The sequence below is a fragment of the Octodon degus genome, unplaced genomic scaffold (assembly GCF_000260255.1).
Source record: "Octodon degus isolate 3935 unplaced genomic scaffold, OctDeg1.0 scaffold00026, whole genome shotgun sequence".
NCBI classification, from domain to species: domain Eukaryota; kingdom Metazoa; phylum Chordata; class Mammalia; order Rodentia; family Octodontidae; genus Octodon; species Octodon degus.
Window position 1 is genome coordinate 4,716,236 of NW_004524602.1, and position 17,809 is coordinate 4,734,044.

The 17,809-nt window shown below is 48.1% G+C and overlaps 1 protein-coding gene and 1 pseudogene across 1 annotated transcript in view; one reads left to right on the forward strand and one right to left on the reverse strand.

Moving 5' to 3' along the window:
* Positions 1–2,478: 2,478 nt before the first annotated feature.
* Positions 2,479–17,809, reverse strand: part of Bbs4 (Bardet-Biedl syndrome 4) — a 29,871-nt gene continuing 14,540 nt past the window's right edge. Inside the window, exons 3-7 of the mRNA XM_023712569.1 lie at positions 12,295–12,374; positions 10,533–10,596; positions 8,442–8,553; positions 6,917–6,989; positions 2,479–2,775 (exon numbers count right to left, since the gene is read on the reverse strand). Coding sequence (XP_023568337.1) covers positions 2,704–2,775; positions 6,917–6,989; positions 8,442–8,553; positions 10,533–10,596; positions 12,295–12,374 — 401 coding nt within the window. The 3' untranslated portion in view covers positions 2,479–2,703. The remainder of the gene's footprint in view (positions 2,776–6,916; positions 6,990–8,441; positions 8,554–10,532; positions 10,597–12,294; positions 12,375–17,809) is intronic.
* On the forward strand, positions 5,885–6,367 carry LOC101592770 (annotated as a pseudogene).

Genomic DNA, 17,809 nt, shown 5'->3' on the forward strand with positions numbered 1-17,809 from the left:
AGAACAGATGCCACAAATCAAGAAAGGGGACTGTGTCAAATTTAAAGCTTCTTCACAGCAAAGGAAACAGCCACCAGAGTAAAGAGACAACCTACAAAATGGGAAAAAACAGTCACCAGCTACTTCTCCAACACAGGACTAACATCAAAAATATCTAAACTGGGCATGGTGGTGCACACCCATAATCCCAGCACTTGGAAGGCTGAGGACGGAGGATCACCAAGAGTTCAAGGCCAGCCTAGACTACACAGCAAGAGCCTATCTCAAAATAAATATAAAGAACTCAAAAAAATTTGACCCCTCCCCATAAAATACCCAATCAAAAATGGGCAACCAAAATCAGTAAATGTTTCTAATAAGAAACACAACTGGCCAATAAACAAAAGAAGAAGCACTCACATCGCTGGCCATGTACGTTAAACCTACACTGAGGTTCCATCTTACCTCAGAACGGCTATCATCTAATAATAACATGTTGGCAAGGGGGGGAGCTTTTCTACAAGGTTGGTGGGAACGTGGACTAGTACAACCACTGTGGAAATCAGTGCGGAGATTTCTCAAAAACAAAAAATAGAAATTGCAGCTGTCCCTAAGTATCTCCCCAAGGAGGTAAAATCTCCGTAATCCAGGGATGCTTGCATGCTCATGTCTGCAGCACTTCAACTTATAATAGCTGGATCTTGGAGACAGCATATACACCCAGCAACAGGTGAATGAATAAAGAAAATGTATTATACACAACGGAGTATACACTGTCATAAAAATAAACCTGAGCGTTCAGAAGTACATGGATGCAACCTGAGAACATGTTAAATGAAGTAAGTCAGGCCCGTAAGCTTAAATATTGTATTTCTCTTATGTGAGAAACAAAATATATACAGACAAATAAGGAGCAAAATAGAAGCGATAAATAGGAAGTAGGGAACGCTTCAAATAATTCCCCAAATTACTTTTTTTTTTTTTTTTTGCAAAACCAGGGACAAAACTCAGGCCCTTGCACTTACCAGGGAAGCACTTATTCCACTGAGCCATCTCCCTGGCCCCTACATAGTCCATTGTTCCAAAAATATTTTGTGGGCCGGGGAGATACCTCAGTAGAATAAGCGCTTGCCTGGCAAGCACAAGGGCCTGTGTTCAATCCCTGGTTCCGCCAAAAAAATAAATAAAAATAAAAAATAAAATGCAGAGAGGACAAAAATATTTTGCTTTTAATCTTTTTTATTTATTAGGTGTAGGGTCTCGCTATGCAGCTCAGACTCACAGTGATCCTCCTGTCTCTGCCTCCCCAACACTAGGATTACAGGCATGTGCCACCATGTCTGGTTTCAATGGCCAGCTCGACTACCTGGGCCAGCACAGTGTGTGGCACCGCGGATTGAACCCAGGTCCTTGTGCTTGCCGGGTAAATGCTTAAACTGCCAAGCTATCTCCCCAGCACCTCCAAAAATATTTTACAATATATGCTATATTTGTTTCATTTTTACTATTAATTTATCTTAGTTTATTGTAAAGAAAGTTTTATTCTTTGTAAGACTCCTTTTGGTCTATGTCTTATACTCTGAAAGATAATGCTACACATTCATTAACTGTTATTATTTGGTTATAAAACTAAAATGTTTTCATGGCATATTTCAGCTAGTTGTAATTATACAACTTTAGACTTAAGGGTCCACTATTTGATACTTTTCTTATTGAACATTTGCCTCTATGTTGGAAAATTAAACCATAGTAAAGAAAAAGAGCAACTGTACTTTCATATTTCTTTTTTTTTTTTCTTTCGTTCTTTTTATTTTATTTTATTTTATTTTTTGGTCCTTTTCTGAGACAAGGTCTCACTATACAGCTCAGGCTGGCCTTGAGTTCACATTGTAGCCTATGCTGGTCTCGAACTCATGACAATGGCCAGGGAGATGGCTCAGTGGAACTCATGACAATCCCCCTGCCTCAACCTAAATGCTGGGATTACAGGCATGTGCCACCACTCCCAGCTGTCACAGTATTTCTTGTATTTTTATTTTTAATGTATTATGACAGGGTCTACAGGGTCTCACTAAGTAGATGAGACTCATAGTGATCCTCCTGTTTTCAGCCTCCCAAGCACTGGGATTACAGGTGTGTACCACCAGGCCCAGTCGCAAATGCCGGCTCAGTGCACCCCGGGGGGCGAGGCCAGCACAGCACACCGGGGATCGAACCCTGGCCGCTGTGCTCGGCCTAAGCAGGCGCTTTAGTCTGCTGCACTATCTGGCTGGCCCTTGTCACAGTATTTCTGAAATTTTCCATTTTGTCAGATGCAAGGAGGGAAAAAAGATGAGTAATAGCAAATGAGAATTAAAATGAGACTAAATGGCCATGTGTGGAAGGTTGTACACACCTGTAGAACCAGCTCCTTGGGAGGCTCGGGCAGGAGGATTACAAGTTTAGCACCAGCCTGGGCAACTTAGTGAAACCACGTCTCAAAACAAAGTGAAAAAAAAGTTCAAAGCATTGAGGAGTTCCTGGCGTGCAGCTCGGTGGCACCGCACCCGGCAACAGGCACAAAGCCCTAGGCACAACCCTTAGCGCCACCAAAGAAAAAAGAAAAATTGGGAATACACAGAGAAGGCATTTTTAATTTTTCACCTCCCAAAAGCTCTACACACTCAAGGAGAATAGGAAATGGATGGCGCACGTCTGTCCGTAACAGCATCATCAGAGAAAGCCTCACTTGAGTGCACTTACCTTGTGGAACTGCTTCAGATACATGTAGCACACGCCTAGGTTATGGAAGATCTCCTGCAGCAGGACAGAGGAAACAGCTTAGGTGCGGTTCCACGGGCAGCGCGGGCAGCAGGGCAGCGAGACTGACACTGCCTGCCGAAGGCTGAGCTCTGCGACGTGCACCACAGCTAGCTGCACAGAACTCTATAAAGGGAGTTCCTGAATCCGGAGATAAATGACAGCTAAGAGGTAAGAGCAGGCTGAACGGGCAACCTCCCTGATCCCTGGCTCCCGGAGGCGCGCACCCTCGTCTCTCCAAAAGCTGCCCGCCACCCACATCCTCCGTGGACCCATAGCCAGGCTTCACCCTTAAGGAAACCCTGTCTGCCTAACTCAGGACACCTGTGTCAACCAGAGGCCTCTCCTGGGCCCAGGCACTGTAGCTGGGGTGCCGAGAGTGCCACCTGGTGGCTGCTCTAATGAAACCTGTGACAGCAGAGGCCTTCTCTAGAGGGTGCAGAAGTCAGGAAACTGCAGCCCGCTGGCCAACTCATATCTGCCCTTTTCTGTGAACTTTTACTGAAACTCAGCCGTGACCACTTGTGTTCATGTGGGTCTCTGACACTTGACATGCGGGTTAAGGTGCTCCACCAGCCTGCAGTAGGCTGCCGAGCTCAAAGGTCTGTCAACCTCTGATCTACAGAAAGAGGAGGAAGCAAACCTGCAGCAGAACCACCTTGGTTCCCACCCCCTTTTGGTTCTAGCTCCTGCAGGAGCGAGGCCCACCCCTACCCTTCTGCGCCTGGAGTCCCTCGAAACCTCTGTAATGGGAGGCAGCTTTGGAGGAGGAGTGATGGGCCCCCCTGTGTGGGGGGCTCCATCCCAGAATCCAGGCCAGAGCCCAGAGACAGCCAGTTTAGCGCTTTCCAAGTCCTTCAAGTAAGGACAAAACAACGACCCCTGATGCCACATCTGTTTTAAACAACTTGGAGCGAGACGTCTGCATATGCATTTGTTTCATTTGCCAGCAAATCTCCCACATGGCACAAGTTTTTCAGTGTTACAGATAAGAAAAGCTCAGAGAAGTAAAGTAATTTGCTTAACACAGAAAGCGCCACCAACGGAAAAGTTTTGGCTTTTTAGTTTTATATTCTGTGTGCAAAGGCAGAATCACCATGAACCCATCATTCTGTCTCCACAATTACTCAACCCATACTCTGCCTACTCCGTGTGTGTGCGTGTGTGGCACGAGGACTGAACTCCATGTTTTCACACTGAGCTACATGCCTGTCAACAGCAGGGATTTTTCTTCAACTGCAGTCCAAATCCTGTCCGTCTGACAGAGCACAGGGACCTGCAGCACGGCCTCCCTGCAAATGCGCGCACTTCCCTCTTCACCAAACCGCAAGACCCTGACACAGAAGGGGGACAAACAGCCTTTCTTGTCCCCGCCACCATTCATTTTCAGTCATCTGCCACCGATACCACTTGCAAAGGCAGCAGCACTGCGCCTCCCACTGAGCCCATGGGCCGGCAGGCAAGCGTGCCCCCAGGCTGGCTTCCTGCCGCTCGGGCTGGCCTGCCATGGCACATCCTTCTGGCTGTGTCAGCGGTGGAAATGTTCCTTCCTTACTGAGTCAGTGCAAACAATGAAGGGAAGTGGCTGCAGGCAGAATCCTCCATCCCAAACCTAACTGACAACCAAACCCTGCTGCTCACCGACTGCTCTCAGAACTCGTTCCTCCACAGCACAGAAAAAGTCAATGAATTTGTACCTCCTTGTTATTTTATGGATATATGTATACACGTGTGTGCACTGGGACGCTGAGCCCAGGGCTTTACTGAGCTGTACCTCCAGGCCCAACTTTTCTTGATCTGTAGCTCCACCTTTGCCCTTAGCTATAAAATAGTCCACAGCACTGCCAATCACGGTACTTAGGAGGCAGAGGCAGGAGGATCCCTGTGAGTTCAAGGCCAGCCTGGGCTACATAGTAAGATCAAGGCCAGACTGAATTACATAGAGATATCCTGTCTCAGAAAAACAAACAAGAAACCATCTCAAACAGCTCATCCTGACGCTCACAGCAGGGATGTGACTGACACCCTGAACACACGCTGGAAATCAAAAATCGGCACTGCAGAAGACCCGAGTCAGTCTGGTCCTCCTCTTGCAGTTACAAATGCTTCCCAGGAATCCTCACATCTTGAAAAACACAACAGTATGAAAAAGAAGAACTGACATCTGGCACCTGCGCTTTTAACTATTTAGAAGGCTGAGGCAGGAAGACCACAGGTTCAAGGCCAGCCAAGGCAACGTAGGAAGAGTCTGACAACATACAAAACAAATGAAAAGGGCTGGCGATGCAGCGGGCAGGAGAGCACTTCCCTAGCAGAAGTGGGCCCTGGGTCCCAGCCCCACTGCTGCCAAAGAAAGGAAATAAAGAGCACGGAACAACAGTTCTGGGCAGCAGAACAGAGCTTAAAGAATTGATTTCAAGAAGGGTAGCACAAGGTCCCAAGCTGAGGGTAGCTGATAGTAATAATGACTGGGAAGGTGCCTTGTGTGTAGGAACCTTCAAGGCATTCTAATTCAACAAACATGAAAAACCCAGTGTGACAACTATTTTGTTAGAACAGCAGATGGGAAACCAACACTTAGTCTAATTATCTGCCGCAATTATACATAATCTCCAAGAGACAATGTAAGCCAGGCACGGTGACATTTGTTTCCCAGTTCTTAGGAGGCTGGGACAGAAGAGTGAATGAGGGAGGGAATGAATAAGCAAATACCACCCTAAGACAATGTAGGGAGTAAAAAAAATCAAAACATTGGGCCAGCAAGACAGCTCAGTGGACTAAGCGCCTGCTTAGGCAAGCACAGGGACAGGGGTTTGATCCCTGGCACCACATGCTGTGCGGGCCCTGCCCCACGGGGCACACTGAGCTGGCCACGGAGACTGGGTGTGGTGGCACACACCTGTAATCCCAGCACAGAGGAGGCTGAAAACAGGAGGTTCACTACAAGTCCAAGCTGTGTACAGACCTTGTACCAAATACATTAAAAAAAAAAATTTAAAACATTGCCCCAGGAAAATGGTCACCCAAAGAAAGGCAGGGTTTCAAGAGTAAAACAGCCAACAATGTCAAGCAGACTGGAGGAAAAATAAACAAAATGAGATTAATAATGGCTTGGAATGTCAGTGATATGAAGTGTGAACATAAAGATACGTTAGTATGGCCAGTCTCGAGCGAGCAGGAGGCTGCCGACTGCAGCAGCAGAGCGACGCCTAAAGCAAAGGAACTGGTTTCTTCAAGCTCTTCAGGCAGCAATTCTGACAGTGAAATTGACAAAAAGTTAAAGAGGAAAAAGCAAGTTGCTCCAGAAAAGCCTGTAAAGAAGCAGAAGACTGGTGAGACTTCAAGGGCTTTGTCATCTTCTAAGCAGAGCAGCAGCAGCAGAGATGATAACATGTTTCAGATTGGGAAAATGAGATATGTCAGCGTTCGGGACTTTAAAAGGAAAGTTCTAATTGATATTAGAGAATATTGGATGGACCCAGAAGGTGAAATGAAACCAGGAAGAAAAGGTATTTCTTTAAATCCAGAGCAGTGGAGCCAGCTGAAGGAGCAGATTTCTGACACTGATGATGCAGTAAGAAAACTGTAGAATCTGAGCCATAAAACCTATACTGTTGGGGCTGGTGAGATGGCTCAGTGGTCTAAAGCACCTACTTAGAACAAGCTTAGCAAAACACAGGGACCGCGGTTCAATCCCCAGCACCACAGGCCAGCCACCCCGCCCCCTGGTGGGCTGAGCTGGCCACACACACACACACACAAATAAAAATTTAAAAAAAAAAACAAAAAACCTGTACTGTTGTAGTTGTTTTACTCTGTCTTTTTACATTGGCTTTTGTTTTCTAAACGTTGTTTTCCAAGCTGTTGTATATTTGGATTGCAGAACAATTTGTAAGATGAATACTTTTTTTTTAATGTGCATTATTAAAAATGTTCTGAGTGAAGCTAATTGTCAACTTTATTAAGGAGGATCGCTTTGTGCCCACCACCTAGGGTAAAATAAAATCAAGTAATTCCACTCATTTAAAAAAAAAAAGATATGTTAGTATACAAGGATTCCATCATAATAACAGGATCACTGTCTGAAGAACTGACCTGTTAACATGCTTCTCAAAGACAGAAGGAGTCTCCTACTCACCCAATCTTTCTGGTTAAGTCTAGCAGCTTCATTGTATACTTCGATGGCTGCCTTATGTTTTCCTAAAAGAAATCTGAAAGATACATTTTCAGTATCAACATTGGGTTTTTGGCTTTTTTGGTTTTGGTTTTTTGCTACAGGGTGTTAATATGTAGCTGTAACCCAAGCACGCCTTAAACGCATGACCCCCGGCCTCAGCCTCCTGAGTGCTGGGATTACCGGTGTGCGCCATGACACACAACAGTCTCAACATTTCTTCCCTTCTAACTCACCAGCCCCACGTTTCTCTGTCCTCCACACAGCATGGGACCCCCTCGGCCTCTTCCCGGCCTCTGTGCAGGAGGCAGGAGCACTCCACCTGGAGCCAACACACGAGTGCTGCCACAGCAGCTGCTCCTGGGCCTCTGTCTTATTACACGGCATTTTTGCTGACCAAAAATGGAACCAGCCAAGGGGTAGCCGACCAGCAACAGCTGCCATCATTTATGGCCTTCCTCCAGGTCACTTCTTTCAGAGTCTGGATCACGACTTTGGAAAGAAGCAAGGGAAGACCAGCTCGAGGGGAAAAGCAGCATAACACAACACCAAAGTGAACGCAGTGAAGGGAGAGGATGGAGACCGCCCTCCACCCTAGCCGCTCCCGTCCTCTGCGGAGGGGGCTGTACTTAGTAGCTCAGGAAGACTACTGAGCAGTAGCTTCCAAGCGGGAACCTTCAAGCAGTCACTCAACAAACTCACTAAAACACCCACTGTGCATCAGATGTCGTGTCAAGTGTCAGAACGGCAGATGGAGAAGTTCTGTGGGTGCCGATATAATTCAAGCACAAGCTGACACTGCTAAAGGGGATCAGTGCTCTTCAGTGCAACTAGAGGATACGGTGCTCGCCACACTGTTCGATCTCAGCCAGGTGTGGTGGTGCATGCCCGTAATCCCAGCACTCGGAGGCTGAGGCAGGAGCATTGCTCCAAGTATGAGGCCAACCTGGATTAAAAGTGAGTTCAAGGGCCGGAGAGATGGCTCAGTGGAATAAGTGCTTCCCTGGCAAGCACAAGGGCCTGAGTTCAATCCCCAGTTCCGCAAAAAAAAAAAAAAAAAAAAAAAAAGTGAGTTCAAGGCTGGCACGAACTACACAGTGACACTCTCTCAAAAAAACCAAAAACGGGGCCAGCAAGATAGCTCAGTGGACTAAACCTCTGCTTAGGCAAGCGCAGGGACCGGGGTTCGACTCCTAGCACCGCATGCCGGCACCAGCCTCGCCTCCGGGCCCGCTGAACCCACCACCACCTGTAACCCCAGTACAGGAGGATCACTATGAGTATGAGCTGTGTAGTGAGACCCTGTACCAAATACATTAAAAAAAAAAAAAAAAAAAAAAGACAAACAACAAAGAAAGGAAAAACCTGGTTGATTTCACTTTTTCTCAAATGTCAAGACCCCCCCCCCAACTCTTGGGGGTCCAGAGCAATGCTGCTGTGCCCCGCAAGCCCCTTCAGCCACCGCTCGGCCTCCAGCTCCTGTACTCACAGTGACCGTGCGACCTGCTTGAGGTTGTCTACGCTCTGAGGGCTGAGAATCGCACACGTCTGAAACAGCTCCAGGGATTCCTGGATCTTCCCTTCCAGGCGCAGTATCAGCGCTGCAAGGAATAGAAAGACTAGGAAGGCGTGGCCCAGCATCAGAGGGAGGCGAGCTACCATCTGGCTCCAACTGCGTCTCCCACAGATGCCACTCTGGTGCCAGGAAGGGCCAGCAGAGCCATCAGCACCCAACCTCCCAGCCTCGCCACACAGCACACAGGTTCCTTCGCAGGTGACCTCAGAGGGTAGTCACACAGGAAGGGCAGGCGGGCTTGCCCTCAGGTGCTCCGTTTACTACGCCAGTGCGGCTGCCCACAGTCCACAGAGCGCAGCCAGGGCCGTCTCGGGGGTCCACGTCTGAGGCCCTAGGGGTATGCGCGCAGCCGCCTGCGTCTAAGCGACCAACCAAACCAATGGTTCTTCCTATGCTTATGTTTGCAGAAGGATTTATCAGGGTCTGAAAGCCTCGAACTTGTGATGTTTGTTGAAAAGAGCGCAATGCTTTGTCAAGATGTCCTAAATGTGTCACTGTCTCAACTGCACCAGGCGATGATGCATTCATCTGAAACTATAAATGCAATAAATGGTAAACAACACTTGGCTGCCTGATAGCTCAGCGGACTAAAGCACCTGCTCAGGCAGAGCGCAGTGATGGGACTTTCATCCCAGGCGTTCCCTGCTGTGCTGGCCCCACCCCCAGGGTGCACTGAGACATCTGAGCCTGGGCATTGTGGTACGCAACAGTAATCCCAGCACTTGGGAGGCTGAAAACAGGAGAATCACTACAAGTCTGATCTACATAGTGAGACCCTGTAGACCCTGTCCTAAATACAGAAAAAAAGGAAAATATAATAAACAAAACTATTCATGAATACCAAAGAGTCAAAAAGTGAATCCCCGGAAAAATTCAGGATGATACTTTTGGCATTCAAGAATAAAATTTAAGCTAGGCATGGCAGCGCAGGCTTGCCATCCCAGCACCTGGAGGCTGAGGCAAGAGGTGTGTAAATGAAGCCCAGCCTGCACTACCCAGTGCAACAGTGGCTCAAAACAAAAGAACAAGCTTGAGGACAGTGGTTCGTAGATCTGGTTTCTTAAGTGTTCTTCCTGTCCTCTGCATCAGCCTATATATCAACAGGCTGCTTCTCTTCACCCTCACAGGGCTCAAAACATCAAGACATTTCTCATCCCGCTTAGCTGGACTCTAAGGGACCCTTCCAAAAGCAGCTTCTGGCCCTAAAACTCCTGCATTAGGTAGGAAGCCTAAGCATCCATTTGGAAAAACCCCGGCCACAAACTAAACAGTGGTGAAGGGCAGGTTCAATGTCTGGCAGTACTTTTCCGGTTTAGATTTGTATGTCCGTGAGCTGCCCAAGCTCCTAGGAAGGCCTCTGGAAGGAAGCTGGCTGGCTACTAGGAGGCGGGGCCTGGTTGGAAGAGGGTGTTCCTGGGGGTGTGGCTGGGGTTCAGCTCCCACCCCTGCTCCTCTCCTCCAGTCTCTCCACTTGGTCAGCCAGGCCCCAAGCAGCTGCAGCCCTGTGCCTTGCCACCGCCCTGGAGCCCGCAGAGCGTGGTCCGGAACCTCTACCAACCAGGAGACAAATACACCTGTCCTACAATGTGAGCACTGCATCTTAGCGGCAAGGAGAGGAACTAGGATAATACCAGTCATTTCTGAAAGGAAATCCAGAAAGAAAAAAATCACATTCTCATTTTTAAAAAATACTGCATAGGGCCGCACAGCTAGCTCAGCGAACTAAGCGCTTGCTTATGCAAAGGCAAGGACATGCCCCCAGGCACGCTGAGCAGCCACCAAGACCAGTGCGGTGGTGCACGCCTGTAATCCAGCGCTGGGAGACTGAAACAAGAGGATCCCGACGAGTACGAGATGCACAGTGAGACCCTGTACCAAACACACTGGGGGAAAAAGTGCTGAAGAGACATCTGTGGCGCATTTATTTGAAGTATTTCATATGCTGTTTGGCTTTTTCTAAGAACCCAGACTGGATTCTCCAGTGAGAAGATATATAGGTCTTACCTAGGACATAGATCGCATATTCACAGAGTCCGTGGGTTTCCTGAAGCTGTTCTTTGATAACAGCCTGAAAGAGGGAAAAAGTTACCTCTGAGTAGAGGTTAAGCGTAAGGAAAGGCAGACGTGGGCAGAGGACACACGTGACAAACCTGGGACACCTACAATGACTGATAAAGCAGTTCATTCAGTCTTCAAAATCTTAATTTGTGTTGTGACTACTCGTTTTAGAACAGGGTTGACAAGCTATTGGGCTCACAGCCTTTTTTCTTTTTAATGTATTTAGTACAGTCTACATACAGGGTCTCGCTACACAGATCAAACTCACAGTGATCCTCCTATTTTTAGCCTCCGAAGTGCTGGGATTACTGGTGTGGGATACCACACCAAGTCTCAATAGCCATCTCAGCACACCCGGTCCCTGCATCTGCCTAAGCAGGCACTTTAATCCACTGAGCTACCTGGCCAGCCCTTCAAAGACCATTTTTTAAAGTTCTCAGGCTGAGTAGTTTTTTGGCTCCAAATGCCTTCAGGGCAGGTTTGGCTGGCTTGAGTTGTAGGGATCGAACCACAGCAACCTAAGCCTGACTTTGTTGAAGCAGCCACTTAAAGAACTGAGCTAAGGGGCAGGCCCCCAGGCTGAGTAGTTTTTAATATTTATTTATTTATTGAGATAGGGTCTCACTGTGCAGTTCAGGCTGGCTCTGAACTCACTATGTAGCCCATGTTGGCCTCAAAGTCTTGGCAATCCTCCTGCATGTACCACCATGTCCAACACTGTATTTTTATTTTATTTTTATTTATTTATTTATTTATTTTGTATGTGTGTGGCCAGTTCAGCCCACCAGGGGGCGGGGCTGGCTGACATGTGGTGCTGGGGGATTGAACTGTGGTCCATGTGTTTTGCTTAGCTTAGCTTGTTCTAAGTAGGTGCTTTAGACCACTGAGCCATCTCACTAGCCCCCAACACTGTATTTTTTAAAAGTTATAAAGAAGATGACTGTGGACCGCTAGGTCCTTCTGCATGGTAGTCGCCTTCTGGTATGGCAGTGGTGGCGAGCCTACGGTGTGCCAGCCCCAGCTGGCTGTTTGCTACCACTAAAAGCCCCTAAACAGTCTAAGCACCTGCGTGGCAAGCACGAGGACCCGGGTTTAATCCCCAGCACCACATGCTGTGCCAGCCCCAGAAGCCATGCCAGCCACCTAAACTGGGCGTGGTGGCACATGCCAGTAATCCCAGTGTTGGGAAGGCTGAGAAAGGAGGATCACTATGAGTCCAAGCTGCAGAGTGAGACCTTGTACCAGTAAATAAATAAAATTTTTTAAAATTTATTTTTAAAACAAGCCCTAAAAGTTCATCATCATGGAAGCAGGGTGCGCTTCTTTCCTGCAGAAAGCTTGGTCCACACTCACTCTGTGAAGCCTGTTTCTTTTCCTACCTTTAATAAAATTTCACTGTCATTTAAAAAAAAAAAAAACATGCTGATTATCTGTGGCTTATAAATTTGAAACTATTTACTGTCTGGCCCATTGAAGAAAATGCTGCGAATGCCTGTCTGAAGTCTAAGCAGGTAAGCTACAAAAGCACAAGATTTTCTGGCTCCACAGATGCCAGAAGTCCTCTGATGAGCCAGGCCAAGCACAGAGGCCAGGGACAATCAGCCAAGATCTGCCAACTAAGCCACAGACAGCAAGGGGCCACAGCCAGCCACCAGCCAGCCACCAGCCACCCACCGCCCTCCGCCGCCGCTCCCCGCGCAGCTGTCACCTTGCACGCCTCATAATCCTTTCGGATGTAGTGCAGGTGGATCAGCCAGTTCAGCTTCTCGAAGGTGGGACCCTCAGGAGCTGGGGACACAACAAGCAGCATGGCCAGCATTAGGCTTCATCCTTAGGCTCTGCTCTCGTGTCTAAATGCAAGGCCACTCCAGCCTCACTTTCACTTCGTCCTGCTGTGAACCATAAGATGAAGCACAGCAGAAACACCAGAAATGCATGTCTACTGTACCCTGGGTGCTTGTCTCTAGAGTTTTTGTGGCTTATGATGTCAGTTTCTTTTCTTCTTCTTTTTTTTTTTTTTTTTTTTTTTTTTTAGCAGAACCGAGGATTGAACGCAGGTCCTCGTACTTGCCAGGGAAGCGCTTATTCCACTGAGCCATCTCCCCGGGCCCTATGATGTCAGTTTCTAGGCTGACAACTTGGCCTGAAAAATACAAAGGATCATCCTTTGTTTAGTTTTCTCCCTCTCTCCTGGCTGATCAATTTCAGGAATATTTCTAACAATCTATTTAGTACTGTTAATGGCATCAGAATATGCCATTAACCTGATCAGAATACCAAAACTACTGTAATTGGTCAAACACCACCTTTAGAAATGACTCTAATGGGAAACTGGACGTGCGCAGCGACGAGAAGCAATCATGAACACGTGTGACCAGCTCCTGGCCACTAACTGAAAGGCAGAAACGTGGATGCTTGCAAAAATTCACCAACACTTTGAAAAAAAATAAAAAATAAAAAATAAAAATAAAAAAAAGAAATAAAAAAAATTCACTGACAACCAGGCAGAAGGAACTGGGGTCACCTTCAAAGAGTAAAGATTTGAGGGAGGGAGGAGGAGGAATAGGATTGGAAAATATGAAAAGGAGACTTCAGCTCATTGTCTGATGTCTGTTTCTCAAAAAAAAAAGCCCTTCAAGTAAACAAAACTACATGCTTTAGTTTACCAAATCTGGCTGATGTATCAGCACCATATTATTATTATGTCTGAGACATCCCTGATTTTTAAAAACATAAAAGGGGAGAGCAGGAGAAAAGAGAGCAATGATTTGTAACCAATGGTGAGTGTCCCTGAACCCACAGAAATCCTAAAACTTCTATGGCCATAATCTGACCGCGGAGGGGTGGCAGCTTCCTGCTGGGGATGTAGCTCAGCGGCATAACACCTGCCTGCACAAGGTCTTAAGTTTAATTCCTGGTACAAAAAACCCCACAGTGTTCTGGGACCCAGAGACAATGTTGTCCCAACACAAAATTAAAAGTAGTGGTACTTGGGGCTGGCGAGATAGCTCAGTGGTCTAAAGCACCTGCTTAGGCAAGCGTAGGCAAAGTGCGGGGTTCGATTCCCAGCACCACATGCCACGCCAGCCCCGCCCCCAGGGCAGGCTGAGCCTGTCTCTCTCTCTCTCTCTCTCTCTCTCTCTCTCTCTCTCTCTCTCTCTCTCTCACACACACACACTCTCTCACACAGTAGTGGTGCCCACTCTCCCCCAAAATAAGGAGCATCAGCAGATTTGTAAAGTGAAATGACACAAAATATGCCCATCGTCTCTTACTAGAACACTTCTCTAGTCTCGTTCTTCCTTCCATGACTCATGCCTAACCTCTTCCAGAATTAAAGTTTTCCTACTCAAAGCCACACAGATCACTAAGATTAAAGATGCACGTATAGCCAGGTGTGGGGTACATGCTTGTAATCCTAGCACTCTGGGAGGCTGAGGAAGATCACAAATTCAAGCCCAGCCTGGGCAACTTAGCAACTCTGTGAGACTTTCTCAAAATAAAAATAAAAATAAAAAGCTGACTTCAAATGTAGCTCCATGCAAAGATGCTGGATTCACTTCTCAGTATAAATACATAAAGCAAGCAAGCTTCTATGTGGAACATGACAAGTACACTGCAATGAAGAGTTCTGGGGCACACGGCTTCCTGAATAGTGGGCTTTCTGTGGAGTTCAGGCTGGCCCTGAACTGTGTAGCCCAGGTTGGGCTCGAACTTTTGGCGATCCTCCTGCCTCAGCCTCCCAAGACTATAATTATAGGTATGCACCCCCATGACCTGCCAAAATGTGAACTTTTAGGTCTTGCCTTTTATGAAAACCTCACAAAAGATGAGTCGAATCCCAGAGTGAAGACAGGGAAAAAAAAAAAAAAAAAAAAGTTCCATTCACTGGGAGGCCCAGAATTCAGCATCTTAGTTTCAGTCCCCCACAATTGTCCCACCACCGATGTGGGACTTTGGGAAACAAGAGTCTCCTTATCTGTGAAGTCAACATTCCAGGAGCTGCCTGCCACAGGCCAGGCACTGGGGACTGAAAAGTGAGCCAAAGTGCTCCAGGCTCCAGGGAGCTCACAGGGCGGGGCGCTGGTAGCAAAAGGACGCTTCCAAGTGCTTTTCTATAAAGAAAGTCAAAGCCAGGCATGAGGACACAGAGGGCAGGACCTAGACTTAACCTTTACACAGCGAGGTCAGCAAGCCGCTGCCAACAGCCTGCTACCCAGGAAGCCTGAAAGAAACCGCAGGGACTGCTATTGCTGCTGCGTGCGTTCTCATCAGCACTTGGTTGTTCTCAAAGACGAGACGCTGGAGACCGAGCCGCACACAGCAAAGCTGCCCAACACAGGGCCCTCCGGCTGTGCAGCAAAGAGCCTATCCACAATGCTCTCAGGTCGAGAGAACACCGCTGAGGCGGCCAAGGATGAGGGCTGCTGACACCTCCTACTCAGGGCACGAAGCTGCCAACCTGAGAGAGAAGACAGTTCTCTTCGTTGGCAAATCTGTGCTTGGAGACGTCTATGAACTGACTCCCAGGGTCCTGCTCAGTTCTCGCGCTTGCCTCAGTACCCCCTTTGTTTAAAAACTGAACAAATACGAAGTTCTCGGTCTCAGTCCCCAGGAAATCTCAAGGTCCCTTAGAGGGTTTTGACCCTTCTGGAGCCCTACAATCATAGCGCTTGTCTCTTATTTAAACCGTTTGCCATCCACTCGCATAGGAGACAGGGGCTAGGCCGAGGCCCCAGTGTGAGGGGGTTCGGGATACCTCAAAAGCTTTTAGAGCCCTGCATCTAGTTCGAGGTTACCTGTGAACACAAAAGTTCGCAGTCTGTTATTCCACATCATCGTTCACCCCAACCCCGCTACACGCGGGACACTGCTGCCAGGGCTCTCGGGACTGGCAGTGCCAGCGGCGCCTTCTGTCTGTGCCAGAGCACAGCAGATGTCGCCAGTGCTGTCCTAGAGGAGCCTCTATGAGCACAGAGGGCAGGGAGCAGCCACAGAGGGGACGCGAGCCACCCCTTTAGCTCCTGCGCTGCCTAGCAGTCACTGCCCAGGCAGCGGAAGGCTGGCAGCCTGGAAAGTTCCACTGTTCTGTGACATCGCAGGAGATGTCACACAATTCTGTGACTGCGGTCCTTCCCACTGTGCCATGTCCCCTGGGCCAAGGCCTCCCAGGAGCGGCCTTCCAGCAAACCCTTAAGCCACCTCTAGCCAATGCCAGTGCTGCTAGCCAGGCGGCACGCGGGCCATACAGAAAATGACTGTGACTCCTAGTTCTAATCACAAATGGTCCTGAAGTGACTAGCGCTTCTGTGAATACCCTGCACATAAAGCTCTCCGGGGCAAAGGGTCTCTCTCAGGAGCAGCCAGTATGTGGCACTCCACAGTTTTGGGGTGCAGAACACAGGGGGCCCAGCAGCAGCCTTTGCAGGCCCCAGGCCAGCTATTCTGCCTCCCCAGGCCTCCATGTCGCCCTTATAAACTTCACTGGAAAACATGAAAAAACATTTGACAAATACTATCTTCCTCATGCCCAACGGGAATCCTAAGACTTCCCTGTCTTGGTGCAGTACTCCAGACATAACGTGACAAAGCTTGACAAGACTGTAAAGGTAAGACATTTTTACTGCTGTCACTTTGAGCTCTGGATTGCTGGGCATAAGGTGGAAACACGGAAAGCACCTGAGCGTTTGATACGGGGCACTGCAGGCGGGGACAGGTGAAAGGAGAGTGAGAGGCCAGAGGCTGGGACGGGGGAGACCCATCATCTGAGCCAGACACAGCAGAAGCCACAGATGGCCCTAAGCCGCAAGGATGGAGGGAGGGACGCATGGCGACCCCAGTCAGGGCTGGAGCTCCAGGAGAAAGCTGAAAACAAGACTGGCCTGCCTGGCAGAAGCAGCAGAGAGAAGTTTCCAGAGCCAGCCCCTCCCCCACAGCCCCCAAGTGCAGATGGGGGGCTGGCTTCGGTCCCCGCCCACCTTCAGACCCAGCCAGAGCTGTAAGAAAAAGGGGAAGAGGAGGACCTTCACAAGACCAGGCAGAAGAGGCAAGCGGCTGTAACAGTACACGATAAAGATCTAGAAATGTGAATCATTGGGCTGGAGAGATGGCTCAGGAGAAGCGCTTGCCTGGAAAGCTCAAGGGCCTGAGTTCAATCCCTGGTTCGGCCAAAAAAAAGAATAAGCACTTGGCTGGCAAGTGCAAGGACATGAGTTCAATCCCCGGTTCTGCCAAAGAAAGAAAGAAAGAAAGAAAGAAAGAAAGGAAGGAAGGAAGGAAGGAAGGAAGGAAGGAAGGAAGGAAGGTAGGTAGGTAGGTAGGTAGGTAGGTAGGTAGGTAGGTAGGTGAATCATGGATAGGAAACAAATTCAGAGCACCGTGGTTGGTGCACACCTGCAATTCAAGAGGCTGAGGCAGGAACACTGCTAGGAGTCTGAGGCCAGCCTGGGCTACACAGTGAGGTGCTGTGTCAAAAAACAAAGTATGTACACACACACACACACACACACACACACACACACAAGACAATGGCTGGGATGCTGGCAAGAGCCTGCGATCCTGGCTTGGGAGGCTGAGGGTGGATGGCTGCAAGGTCAAGGCCAGGCAGCCTGAACTGCATCGTGAGATCTTGTCTCAGAAAAAAGACACAGTGTGGTGGCCCACGGCTGCAATCCCAGCACTTGGGAGACTGAGGCAAAAAGACTGCTGTGAGCCGGACGCCAGCCTGGGCTTCGTAGCAAAACCTTGTCTCAAAAAAAAAAAAAGATATTCCCACCAGCAACACAATACAGTGATTATTTTCCACAGCACCAAAATTTGCATGTACTCTTAATTTTCAATTTTAGCCATCCTCGCAGGTGAAAAACGAGATCTTACTATAGATTTAATCTGAATATTTTATTCTCAAGATGAACATTCCTCCTAGACCCAAAGATCATGTGCATGTGTATTTGTTGTGTGAACTGTAACTGTACTTTACCATTTTTAATCAGGTTTCTTTAGTTGTTTCCCCTTGATTTTTAAGCGTTCTTTACTTATTAGGGGTAGTAGTCATTATGTGGACATATGTTGCAAATATATTTACTCCATATTTATTTGTTTTTTTCTTTTTCATCATACTTTTTGGCATACAAAAAATTCTCTTACAGGGGCTGGAGAGATGGTTCAGTGGTCTAAAGCACCTACTTGGAACAAGCTTGGCAAAGCACAGGGACCGCGGTTCG